Below are 12,847 nucleotides of genomic sequence, written 5' to 3'. Positions count from 1 at the left end.
AGGCTATCAAAGGACACATTGAAGATACGAATAATAATCACATAGCCATCTCGATGCTTGGTGAATTCTATATCTCAATTATTATTTGGATAGCAACACTGTATATTTATTACATTGCTAGCCATCTCAGGAGAATGACTTGCTTGGATAAAACCGGCAATTTCTGGGCAGCTACCGATTATTAACATACAAAAAATAGGATCTCTACAAGCATTTTGAAAAGAAGGAAAAAGAAGTCACCTTCCCCTCCATAAGAAGGAGCAAAAGAGACAAAGACTTTTTCTTGAACAATATTCTTCAACAATTTTGATTCCAAAGCCTGGAATGCTTCCAACATCCTTCTATATTTCACTACATGTTTAATTCTCTACAGCTCTAACCAGGAGTTTTGGTCACTGGGAATAATCCTTTCCACCCTCACACTACAGCAAGTTATTTCCACTATCTTAGACACATATTTTTTTGTGGACAGGCCGAGATACAGCAACAACAGTTCAGAATGGAAGGCAGAAAACAGATGTTAGGTTTTGGTTTAGTTTCAACCAGGGTATCTTAAAAGCGATCCCCAAATTCTTTTACTTTTAATAATACACTCTTACCAACACTAGGTAACTCCAAATAGAAAGAAGAGTAGCATTAAGGGCAGAGTTTGAACAACCATAGCATAAAGTCTAACAAGCTGTTATAACATACTCAGCGGTACAGGTGTCACTTCTGCAAAATCACTCAAGTCTTTTTTTCATTAAGAAATTCCCCAATTAATTTTTAAAATGCGGTAAGTTTTCTGGAAACAATCCCATCATTTATCATATTTATCTCTGAAGCAAGCATTCCTCTATGAAATGTTTACATGATATGGACTTTCTCTACAGATGCACCACTCATATATATATTAGTATACAGTGCTTTTTATTTGAACAGATGTTTTCTTACACAATCTGTCATATCTCCTACTCCAAATATATTAAATCCACCAGAATAACATTTGAAGGAGCACAACTACAACAACTGATAGGAATTTACTTAAAATGAAATTTTTATTTTCTCCCCATTATGTTCATACTGAATTCAGTACCCTTTTGAAAAGTATATAGTTCTAAACAACACTAAAACAAATGTAAAACACATTAAAGCAGCAGCTATTATACACTTGTTGCTACACATTAATTACACCTGTTACTGCAGGTCAGAAATTACTCAAAAGGAAAATGAATGACAAAAGAATTGTCAAAAATCTACTAATGAGATTCTAAATACTCTCCCAAGCTCAATTGGCCATTCTATCAGCTAGCATAATGACATTTTAATCTTGGTTTCGTTTATATATAATGATGTAATAATGTTGCTGTTCGATGTATAGTAAAATCTGTTATTTGCACTATAAAGACACTGAACTTTTGATCGTTAAATCTTAGTGAACAGTTAGTTTTACAAGCAAAATTTAAATTAATTTTAAAACAGACAAAAGGCCCCATGGTAAGGCAGAGGAAAAAAACATTAGTTTGTTTGGTACATGTTAAAGTAAGAAGATAGGATGGCATTGATCCCTTTTGTTTTGAGTAGATCCAAACCAATGATTAACTACCCAGCAGCTGCTTAAGATTACTTACCCTGCTACTATACTCAACAATTTTCATAAATGCACTTAAGCACATGTTCCTGAAATAACAGCTCAGAAGACAGTGAAATCAATGCTATCAGGTTCAACAACAAGCCATGGAAAACAATAAACTCAACAAGTTACCATTATGGATATTATTTCCCAAATTAGGCACGCAGAAATCAAAGTAAGCTCAGGTAGCTAATATTCTCTGTATCCAACCACCTGTTTTACATACTAATGTAATGAACATTCAGCCTGATTTTGAAAATCCAGTTCTACATGACAAACACAGGACGTTACAATATAAATGCTGAAGTTCTTAATCATAAAAAACTGTGCACCTGTTTCCTGGAGTACAGGCATAACGAAGCCAAGAACAACAGAAGCACAAGTCACATGAAGTTTCAGAATGACTTTTATTTAAACTTTTATCTCTGTTTCCAGCAGATTCAAAAGCACTGACTGCCTAAGGAATACAAAGAGCCTCTTCAAACGTATGGTTAAATCTTACACAAAACTAATGCTTATCGAAAAGAAACTGTATATTAATTTGTGTCAGAAAAAAAAATCACTTTCCCTACATAAACTTTTCCTATGTATACCAACAGAAAGAATATACTTTAAGTTTACAGGACCAGAAACTATTAGTAAAAACCTAAATATTGATGCAACCTACTTAAAACTGCAACTCTTCATTTTCAACCAATGTATGGCCACTCTCTACAGTTATTTATCCAGAACACTTGGAAAGGGATTACACTTGCACAAAGAGAGTTTTGAGTTTTGATGCAGCGTAAGACAACATGCACTTGTTTCCTAAGCAGTTACACGTAATACAGTACAACAAAATCTTCTCTACACAAAACAGTCTTCTGGCCTTTATACTACTTAGTTACGCAAAAAGATTAAACTTCTGAATGCTTTTACACAGCATAATTATATCTTACCTTTCTTCAGAGTTGTACAGCCGAGCAAGCCCAAAATCTGCAAGCTTTATCTGCCCTCTGGTGGAAAAAGCAAAGAATTATTTAGCAGTTAACCCTGTTGGATTTTCTCCCCAAAAATCAGGTGAAGTTTGAGATTTTGAGACAACTGCAACCGATCTTCAAAACACTTTAATGAGGAGGGCAACACGTTACAATCTATGTGTCTCTTCAGTGAACAAATACACTACTTACTGAATAGCAAAAACAAGTAAGCAAAATTAGGTATGTTCATCAAATGGCATCTACACCACTGGATGTTAGTCAAAATGTAGATATATGCTGTAAAGTATTCATATCAGTAACTATTCTTTCTTCCTTTTTTGAGAATCTTTGAATCTCCTGACAACTACTCAGAATACCTCCTGTGACAACAAATCCCAGAAGCTGACTACCTGCTGTGTAAAGATACCTTATACAAATCCCAGAAGCTGACTACCTGCTGTGTAAAGATACCTTTTTTTTTTTTTTTTTTTTTAGGGACAAAACCGCTGTTTTCTCATGCCTTACTGCTAGCATAAGCATTTGTACAACAAACAACTATCAGCAGTCATACTTCCTTCTAGGAAGCCATCGAAGTCCTGGTTCTGCTCTTGTAAAGTTTAAATACAGCCTTTAAATCAGGGTGACTGACCAGATAAGGGCTTCTATTTTTGCCAGCTGCCAGCTTGCTGAGTGACACAACCCCTAACCCCTTCCTGAATTTTCCCATATACGAGGGGAAGAGTGGAAGATACAGAGCTCTTGCCTGGCAGTTTCTACAGCTAAAAGGCACTGCTTAATAACCAGAAGCCCCCACCATCTCTGAAGTCTGGATGATTTAAACGGAATGCTATCTTGCAAGCTTCTCTAATACATGTTGGAATGTTACTCGGGGTTTTTGTTTTTCTGTACTTACAAGCTTTTAGAACTCCTGTCACTTTCAAATAGGTGCAAATGTCACTTTCAAATAAATTTTATCAAATTAGGGCAAGACTTGCCGATGTGTGTGAGAATGACCATTTTGTGATAAAATACACAGGTTTCTATACCATTTCCCCCCTCAGTGCTACTTGTTGCAGTTTACACTTGGAGAACCCCCATAAACAAAGAAACATTCCCCTCAAATTTACATGCTTACTCCTCAGACAGCCTATTTACGGAAAGATCAATTCATTTTTGAGCATAGACATTCAAGTTGTGTATCTAAAAGATACAAAACCCACATGTTTGGTTTCAGGCTGTAACTGGTAACGGGATTTTAAAAACACTGTCTTAGAATTATTCAGATCTACTATCAACTTTTTCCAGTGGAAGATGGCTCAAAAAATATCTTAGGGGACAAAATTCTATCCCAGATGGGAGAGAGCACAGTACAACAGAGCGCTCCACCTCCACCATAACGCGCTCTTTTCTCCACCATCAGGTTACACGCAGCTTCTGAGTTCCCAACTGTGCAGAGACAGGCCCAGCGCTGGAGGTTAGCAGGCAAGCAAGGTTACGTGTGTGGGCACAGTGAGTGATGTGGAGGCACGTGTACATCTGTTTAAGTGTCAGTATCATAATCTGGCAAGACTGTGGTGAGATCCAGAGCTGAAAATAGTCTAATGCTAGTACATTATAGGAAAAAAAAGGAGGGGGAAATGAAAAATTTAATTTGGCGAAATCTGGGACAAAATGAGGGTGCTACCAAAAGAGACCCTGATCCAATTAGCCCAGTATTTCTCCTCCAACAGCAGCAGAGGATTTTTAGGGAAAACATGCGAACCTGCTCACTTTGGGGACTGTCTTCCTTGTACTTAACCACCACACACAATCACTGTGTTAGGGATGCTAAAACAGGTATTCCTGTCTATTCCCTTTAGCAGGTGTTACTGATCCTCCCCAGGAATGTGTCTCATCTTTTTGAATCTCCTGACAACTACTCAGACTATCTCCTGTGACAACAAATCCCAGAAGCTGACTGTGTAAAGATACCTTTTTTTGCTGTTATAAAACTCACTTTCAGTTGCTCCCTGGTTTTAGTACTGCTGGATTTGATGAACAATAGTTCCGTACTGAAGTTACCTGCTATCTTCACACAGGCATTTTATTTGCTGCTGTTGCACACTGAACAAAAGCATGTTTACTGGTATGATTTATAATTGCAAGTGGTTAAAGAAGTAAGAAACAAATTCTTCTCCCCATTCAATTACGGCTATAGCTGCAAGCCAAAGCATGCTTGAATATGCCTGATCAAATATTCTTTTGTGTTATCCTGATAAAGACAAGGACCTCAGAATTATGTTGCAAAGAACCAGCCTAGCCACACTTCATCTTGAAATGACAAGGCAAAAAGAATACACACCAAACGTTTACGTCCTAAAATTCCGTTTTAATATATTTGAACTCAGATAATTACTCCCATACTCTGACCTAAAAGATTCAAGTTTTAATCCTGCTGTTTTAACACAGGTAAGTTTAACCAACAATTGCAGGATCCAGTGTTTAAGCAGTAACATTACCAGATTAGTATTTTACAATTGATTTTGAAGGAACCAGGTAATCTAAAAAGAAAAAAAAGTTTTGTTAATGACTTCAAGCAGGTAAACTGTGAAGACTAAAAGAAAAATTTAGAAATGTTGTTAACATACAATTTTTTACATTCTTTAAGTAATACCCATACCTATTATTTAGTAGAATATTCGAACATTTGATATCTCTGTGCAAAAAGTTCTTCTTATGGCAATAGGCCAAGCCCTCCATCAGCTGTCTCATAAAAGATTTAATATGATTTTCATTAAAATGAACCAAACCAGATTCCAGCAGTCCCATCAAGTCATGGTCCATATATTCAAATACCAGGTAAAAAGCACCTAGAAAAAGAAAGGGAAAGGGTAGGACAAAGAGACAGAAACTGATATAACAGCAGTCCAAAGTATTGCTGCTCTCTACTTTTGAGAGCTGGAAATATTTTTCACAAAACTGTTCACATTTTCTGCAATATTTATATCTGTACCTTATGGCCTGTAATAGAAATTAAATACAGCGCAGTAAAATGTTTTTCATAAAATTGCTGTTCCATGTAAGCAATTACACTAGTCAAGTGTGTGTGAAAACCAATATAATGCTACCACATGGCACTTTAATCTGGATGGACATGTACTCTCCCTTGCGCTCTCAATCTCCATCCATTTTATTTAAAGAAAAATTAACTGGGTTAATATTTTCTATATGAGGTTTGGGGAGAAAGTAGAAACAAAGTATGTACAGCATTAGTTCATCTGTCACGATGTAGTGACTGATTTTTTAAAGCTTTCCGTGTGGAATTGGGTCAGTAGTAAGCCTGCTCTTCTCAGACTAAATATACCTGTAAGACAAGATGAAATGAGAAAGCAGAACTAACCTACAGCTCTGCAAAGACAGAGTTCATATTACAAGTTGCCACATACATACATTAAGTGTAACAGAATTGGGTCTTATCTCACATTAGCCTGTGCAATTCCACAAATAAAGCTATTAAAGCCAAGGGTCTTTGAGAGATAGATAACAAAGTATTCTTAAAAAGGGAAAGTGCTGAGTGCTTCAGAAGCAGCCATAACTGATCTCCAGCACAACCACTCCCCGTACAATCTACTCTGTAGTATTCAGTTCTTCCCCTTCTTCTTAACTCTGGGGCAGAGAAGACAGTGCAGTCCCTGCAGAGCACTGGTGGCAATGCACAAACCACATTCCCATGGGTCTGTCTGCCTGCCATTTTCAAAAGCCTTCCCCGAAGAGATTTCAAAGCCACCACTCTAAAGTACAAATAGCTTCTGCCCAACAAGAACTCATTACAGGTTCTAGTTCCTAAATAAGAAGTTTCAACTCAGAAGCCAGTGAAAATCTTAACAGCTATAATCAGTCAGCTTTGCCAGAATGTACACACACAGACACTGCCAAATGCTAATGAACTGACTTGCTTCCTTGCACAGTGGCTGAAAATGGAAGCAAATGCTAAATGCATTTGCTATCTAACAAACAGAAAAAAGATCACTCATACAAGTTAAGTGCTAAACTTGTAACAAAAATCAGCATAGAGCAGCTAAACCACAGGCCACTGCACAAGTTCACTGTTTTTAGTTCACGTTCTTTTGTCTTGCTGTATATTACACAGAGGAAGTGAAATACTGATCATAAAAGATCCCTGTCGGTGTGTACAGAGGAGGTAGAACAGGAGGTAAATCAAGCAGGTACAACCCGATCCGGCCACTTCAAAAGGAAAGAAGGCAGTATTAATAGCCATAAAGAACCAAAAGTCTGCTCTGTTACTACATGTGTAACCCAGCTCACCAATGCATGGTAAAAGGACAGAGGCACCTAATCTGTGTCTTTTAAAACAAGATAGCTGCAACCTGGTGTTAGGTCTACTTCACTGGCACCTGCTGAATTATGAACCACAACATATTTTAAAATGCCTTGGAATAAACCACCTGATATTAAATGCTGCAGTACCAGAATACTCTAGATATGCCCTTTAGAGGATGTCAGCTCATCAAAAATGAATACCAATGGTCTTGGTATCTTCTTGCTCTGGAATACAAAGGAAAGGTAACTGTCTCAGCAGCAGGCTGCGCTCTGTGTACATAGCAAGGAGAAACACTAGGAAGGGTCAGTGGGATTGCAGACCTGTTTAGTGAGAGCTGCTGAACACAGCCTTCTTGTACATTGTAGGCAAAACAGGCTCCATGCCTTGAGCAATTTCCTGTTCTGACACTAGCTCCCTGGATTTCTCAATCACAATCACAATTGGTACCTCATGCAAGAAGGAAAGCTGACAATGGAGACAACTCATAAATCAGAGTAGTACCTGAGAGATGGCATCTGATTATTTATATTCTCTGCAACTCTCATTAAGAAACATACACTACAGCAGTAAAAACACTAAATGTTCTTTCCATAGCACAGCAAGAGCAAATGCATGGATCCATTACATTTATGCATTACTACCTATACACTACCTACATGTTATGCAACGTTAGAATTTGTTTTAACAAGAACTGTTAAAGCTGAATCTTATTCATTAGATATGAGAAATTATTAAAATTAGTCTACTAGCTTCAGCACTCTAACCATTAAAACATGATTTTCAGTGTTATTCAAACCGTATTTGGAAGTGACTGTAGCTGCAAAAAAGTTATCAAGCAAACTGAAGTGAAACTTCCATTAGTTCATTTCTAGACAAACGTGGTGCCCTTTTCTGATAGAGTTCTCCAGTTTTGGTGAATAAAACAGTTATGTTATTCCACTTGATTATTTCAAATCTCCTTTGCATTTCATCAGTACCTGATCCTTCATAACAGGGGAAGAAGCTATAGATAATTCAAGAAGAAGAAAACAGTCACGGAAGACTTCAGAAGTGAACTATGCATAGGCAGAAGTCTGCTAACTACAGCACAGTGAGTTCAAGTTTACAGCATCCTTTAGTTCAATCAAAACAAATGCCACAGAAATATTTCTTTCTCAAAAAGGAAAACATAACAGAAAAAATAATTGTTCTTTTGAACACCAAGACATCTCATAACTTGCAGGTTATGTTTTAAAATGATCCTATATTTCATACTACCTTTGCCCAATATCCACATTTCCAGACGCAGTGTCATAAAAATACCCAAAGCTCTGTTACAGTAAAATGGATGCAATTCAAACAAACCCAGAACTACTCATTTGACTTCAAAGTTACTCACTGCTGTTATGTTAAAATGACCTGCACTTCCCAATACCTAAGTACCTGTGGTGGGGTGGGAGGCAACCTACAGTCCATGTCCACACAGCTGAACAAAGCACTAACAGGGGGTTATGTCTTGGGTGCCCCACTTCCTTTTCTAATAGCATGCCGCTCATCTCCATCCTTTCATCTACTGAGATAGTAAGAAACTGTAATGTCGCTACCTGTTGATGGAGCGAACAGTGCTAATATTGCCTACTTGTGAATATGGGATAAGAGATAGCAGCTGAATGTATTAGGGCGGCACACAATAAATAAAGGAGATTCACATGGATGGAAACAATCCTTACCTTACTCTTTTTGTTTGTACTTAGAAAATTTAATCTTTTTGACCATTTTGCTAATTAAAATTAGTAAGGGTCAGAAAGTGAGATATCAGTTTAGATTAATTAAAGGATTAACACATCTCCTCCTCCTGTTCATGTATTTCAAGTCATGGAGCTCTAACAGTAGCAGTTTTCTTAACCAAAACACAAAATAAACTGGGGTATAATACTGTAAAGCTATGCATACAAAATGGGTAACAACAAAACATGGCACTGATGACCTGTAAATGACAAAGGATTTTCTAAGGGGCCAAAAAAACCCCTAACAAAACATACTTTGCATTTTTGTGAAACAGGCAGGGTCTGGATTTTTTTGAACTGTCATCAAATCACACAGATCCAACAAAGCAGCACATCAAGTTATGTATTTGTTCCCAAAGTAAGACTCAAGTGCTTTGGCGTGGGCAGGGTTGTGGCGGGGAGGGAGCAGCAGGGTAGAATGATCCAAAAGCCCACACATGACAGCTTTTAAGGAAGTATTTTCCAAATGTAATTTCATAGGGAAGGTGTTTGGGTTTTCTCAAAACACCTGATTAGATATAGATCAGAAGAACCCAGATGCCAGAAGTGCCTTATTATGTAAAAATTCTAATTCAATCCTTGTATAAATGTTTTACAATAGTATCCTGAAATACAGAAATGCTGAAAAAAACAACAAACAAACAAAAAAAGACCACTGTCTCATTCAGTGCATGGTATGTACAATGCCGAGTTGTTGAACAGGTTCAACAACTGCAGAACTGTTCTGTACTGACTGTTCAAAATGAGACTCCATCAGATTTTCATTTCACTAACAAGACTCCTCAGTTTCTTCTACACAATACATAGAATTCCCCCTTGTTTGATTAAAGATAATTGGACTATATTTACTCTTCCATTTCCTTAACACTTCTCTTACAGTACTCATGATACACTATATTCCATGACAGATTTAAACAGAAATTTAGCAGTTCCTGAAAACTAAGGAAATTGTCTAGCAATTCCTTTAAGTTCCCTATATTTAAATTGCTTAGACCCTTAACTGACAGTAATTCTTTTCTTTGTACTCCTGTTTTACAAACTTATTTCCTAATTTGCAAAACACCAAATAAAGGCACAGCAACTGAATTAATCACATTAAGACTAAAGAAAATATCACTGCTATACTCATTTTTTCATTTAGATATCACAAAACTTACTGTTTAAGATAAATTTAGTCTATTCAAACCAGAACTTTTCCTTTGTATTTTTTCCACATTTTCATTCAATATTAAGTTTTTATTTGATGACAGTGTTATTCTCCCATTGCAAGTTCATTTGCATTCTCCCCTTGGAACAAATCAAAACCAAACTCCACGTACACGGAAACATTTTCTTAAAGGGCAAGGGCATACAGAAGCACTGGGAGTAAATACTGTCCTTGTTTCATCACATACTACACGGAAATCAGAAGCCAAACAAAAAACTTAAAAGCAGAGGAAAAGTAAACCAAACATATCAGAAATCTTTGATAAATAATCAGGGATTATTCTCATTTTGCCGTAACATGGATCAAGTTGAAAAGCTGTCCAGTTAGGTCTGCATTCATTCCAGACCAGAGTCCATACAGCACACACAAATGGGAAGCACCACTCAAACAGTCACACTATTCCCGATAACTTAGCTGGAGCATGAAAACTATTTGGTAAGAAGTCTGCATCAGCTATTCAGCAGTAGCAAGGCTGCTCATTAGAGGCTTCTGAAATTCAGCTCGGTTTGGTTTTACTCCACTTCCCAGGAAACCCAGATAAAGCTATAGCTACGATACAAGTAGAGAAGGAATGCTGTAATGAAGTACTCTAACGACTACATGATCGCTGTCACAGACTCCTTCTGAACCACTGGCTTTCAGACAAAGTGACAGCTGTGAGAAAGTAACCTGCTAGTCATACAAGGTACCAGAGCCAGTGCTCTTTTGACATGTGTACTACAGCACTGTGGATATCCACACCAACTTCATGCCTAAAAAGGCTTGTTAGTTTGTACTGCAGATCAGTTCAAAATTTCATCTAAAGTAAACTTTGATCTTAAAAAGAATTACAGAAACACACACACAATCTACGCACCACAGATAACCCCCACAAAGAAAACACCAAACTGCAATGTTAACCGTATCTTTTTTTATTAGTCTCCCATGCAGTTTTACATCTTCCTTTGGGTTTGCAATTAAAAATGCCTCTTCCAGCCAAAAGGAGGAGGTACACCCACTGCAACAAAAGCTAAGTCAGACACTCTCCACGTGTTTAGTAAAAAGAGATCATAGCAGTCCCATAGCTAGACTGCAGAGCGCTTGCAAATAGCTTCTAGCTGATAAAGAGACAGCTGAGAACTGAAGGAACATCTCAGGTGACCCAAGGCAAAAAGAGAGATACCCAAGTCATAAAAATGACAGACCCACTGAGAAAACAGACAAGAGCTGACAAAAACCAAAGGACCTTTTTTCCAAAAATTCACTTTATAACTGACCAAGTGGCTCAACTAGCTTAGCTTATGAGGTGTACAGACTTAACTAGAGCTAGGAAATAACTCTTTGGTTTCAGCTTCAGTTTTAAATCTTGTTTTCTTCAATTACTATTGCATAGGAAAGGTCACACAAACTTTCTCAGACAAGGAAAAAAAAAAAAAGGTAAGAGAAGATGAAAAGGTTCCACAAAGTACATTCCTCTTCAATTCCAGATTCAGACTCTGCTCCAAAAGGACATGAACTGAAGTTCATGAACATAAACTCCAATTAATTTGAACTACCATCAAGCAACGAGAAAAGGAGAAGTAAAGGAAAGTTTAGTTGCCAGCACACTTGGTCATAAGCACCAACAGTGCCAGGCTGGTTCTACTGCTGTTGAAGACTGACACCCACAATTGCTCCTGCACTAGTTCTCTAGATGAAAAAGTTTTCAATGAAAATAACTAGCGTTCTGAAATTTTTGGAAAATACTGAATGGAAACTATAGCTCATTGGTGCTATGAAGTCAAATGAGGCTTTACGTCCTGACAGAAGCATAGGAGGTTTTAAAAAAAACTATCTACAGAACATACTGTTAAGTCAGCTGTTACGCAGACACACAAGACAGAATACAAATTAGGAGTCATGCGTTTCCATCCCTAAGCTAGTGTGGTCACTTATCTCCCTCTGAATGATACATAGGGGAGAAAAGCCTACATGAGAAACATACAAAATGGATACTTCCTTCTCACCACACCCAACATACACCTTCTACTTGACAGGACTGTGCCTCAGAATCAAGATGTTACGTTACCAATTAACAATCAGTAATGCTGTTCTCCAGCTTTATCATCACGCATGTCTCACGCATAACAAAGATCACAAAGTTAAAAACTTTACATCTTCAGTATGGCAGACCCTATCACCCACTCAGTCGAGGATGTGACCAACCTACACAAACATCTGTGCAGTCTGATGTGCTGTATTTCCACTGATGGAAACAAAAACACTTCAACGTTTGTAACACACTGGTCCAAAGTGTTACATTTCTTTTCTTAATGTTGGTCTAGAAAGCCTAAAACCAATCCTACCTATTAAAACGCTTCCTTTTGTCAAACTTACAACCCAAGCTGACCAGGATAAGACACAAATATACTTCTATTTTCTTTAAAAGTAAAATCCTGTTGAAAATATTGAAACAAATCAGATAATCCTATGTCTTCCAAACAAAGAGTATGTCACTTAAAAAGATGTAACACAGCTCAAAGTATCAAGACAAAGTTGTACATGTCAAGCCATTGCTGGTTTGCAAGTCAGCGTTACTATCTCAAAAAGCAACCTTAAAACAAGTACTGCACAAAGCATGCCCAGCATCTACATAATTGCCAGAAAACTAAATTTACTTCATTTTAAACTACTGATAACCAACAAAAAAATGAAAACAAAAAAACAAAAAAAACAACCAAAAAAACAAAAACCACAAAACCACACCTTAACCAAAATAAGAGGAATAGGTCAGGATATGACAGTCAGCCTTAGACTCAAAGTTTACTCATATTAACTAGAGGAAAATGTGTTGGCAGAAACATTCTCATTATCTGCTTTTACAAATGGGATATCAGCAGGGTTTTTAGGAGTTTTATTCCAAAATGAAGATAAGCATGTAATACATATTAAGCACAAGCATGTTCATCGGAGGGCAAAACACTTTGCTTCTACTGTAAGCTCTGCCTGAGCAAGACATCACTA

The 12,847-nt window shown here is 37.2% G+C and overlaps 1 protein-coding gene across 6 annotated transcripts in view; it reads right to left on the bottom strand.

The window, feature by feature from the left end:
* Positions 1 to 12,847, bottom strand: part of CDK13 (cyclin dependent kinase 13) — a 49,316-nt gene that overhangs the window by 16,152 nt on the left and 20,317 nt on the right. For all 6 annotated transcript variants that reach the window (XM_055803396.1, XM_055803398.1, XM_055803399.1 and 3 more), the window contains exons 6-7: positions 5,231 to 5,420; positions 2,551 to 2,607 (exon numbers count right to left, since the gene is read on the bottom strand). In XM_055803396.1, the coding sequence (XP_055659371.1) occupies positions 2,551 to 2,607; positions 5,231 to 5,420 (247 nt within the window). The remainder of the gene's footprint in view (positions 1 to 2,550; positions 2,608 to 5,230; positions 5,421 to 12,847) is intronic.

Source organism: Falco peregrinus, chromosome 5, assembly GCF_023634155.1.
Source record: "Falco peregrinus isolate bFalPer1 chromosome 5, bFalPer1.pri, whole genome shotgun sequence".
Lineage (NCBI taxonomy): Eukaryota > Metazoa > Chordata > Aves > Falconiformes > Falconidae > Falco > Falco peregrinus.
This window is presented reverse-complemented; position numbering and strand designations above follow the sequence as displayed.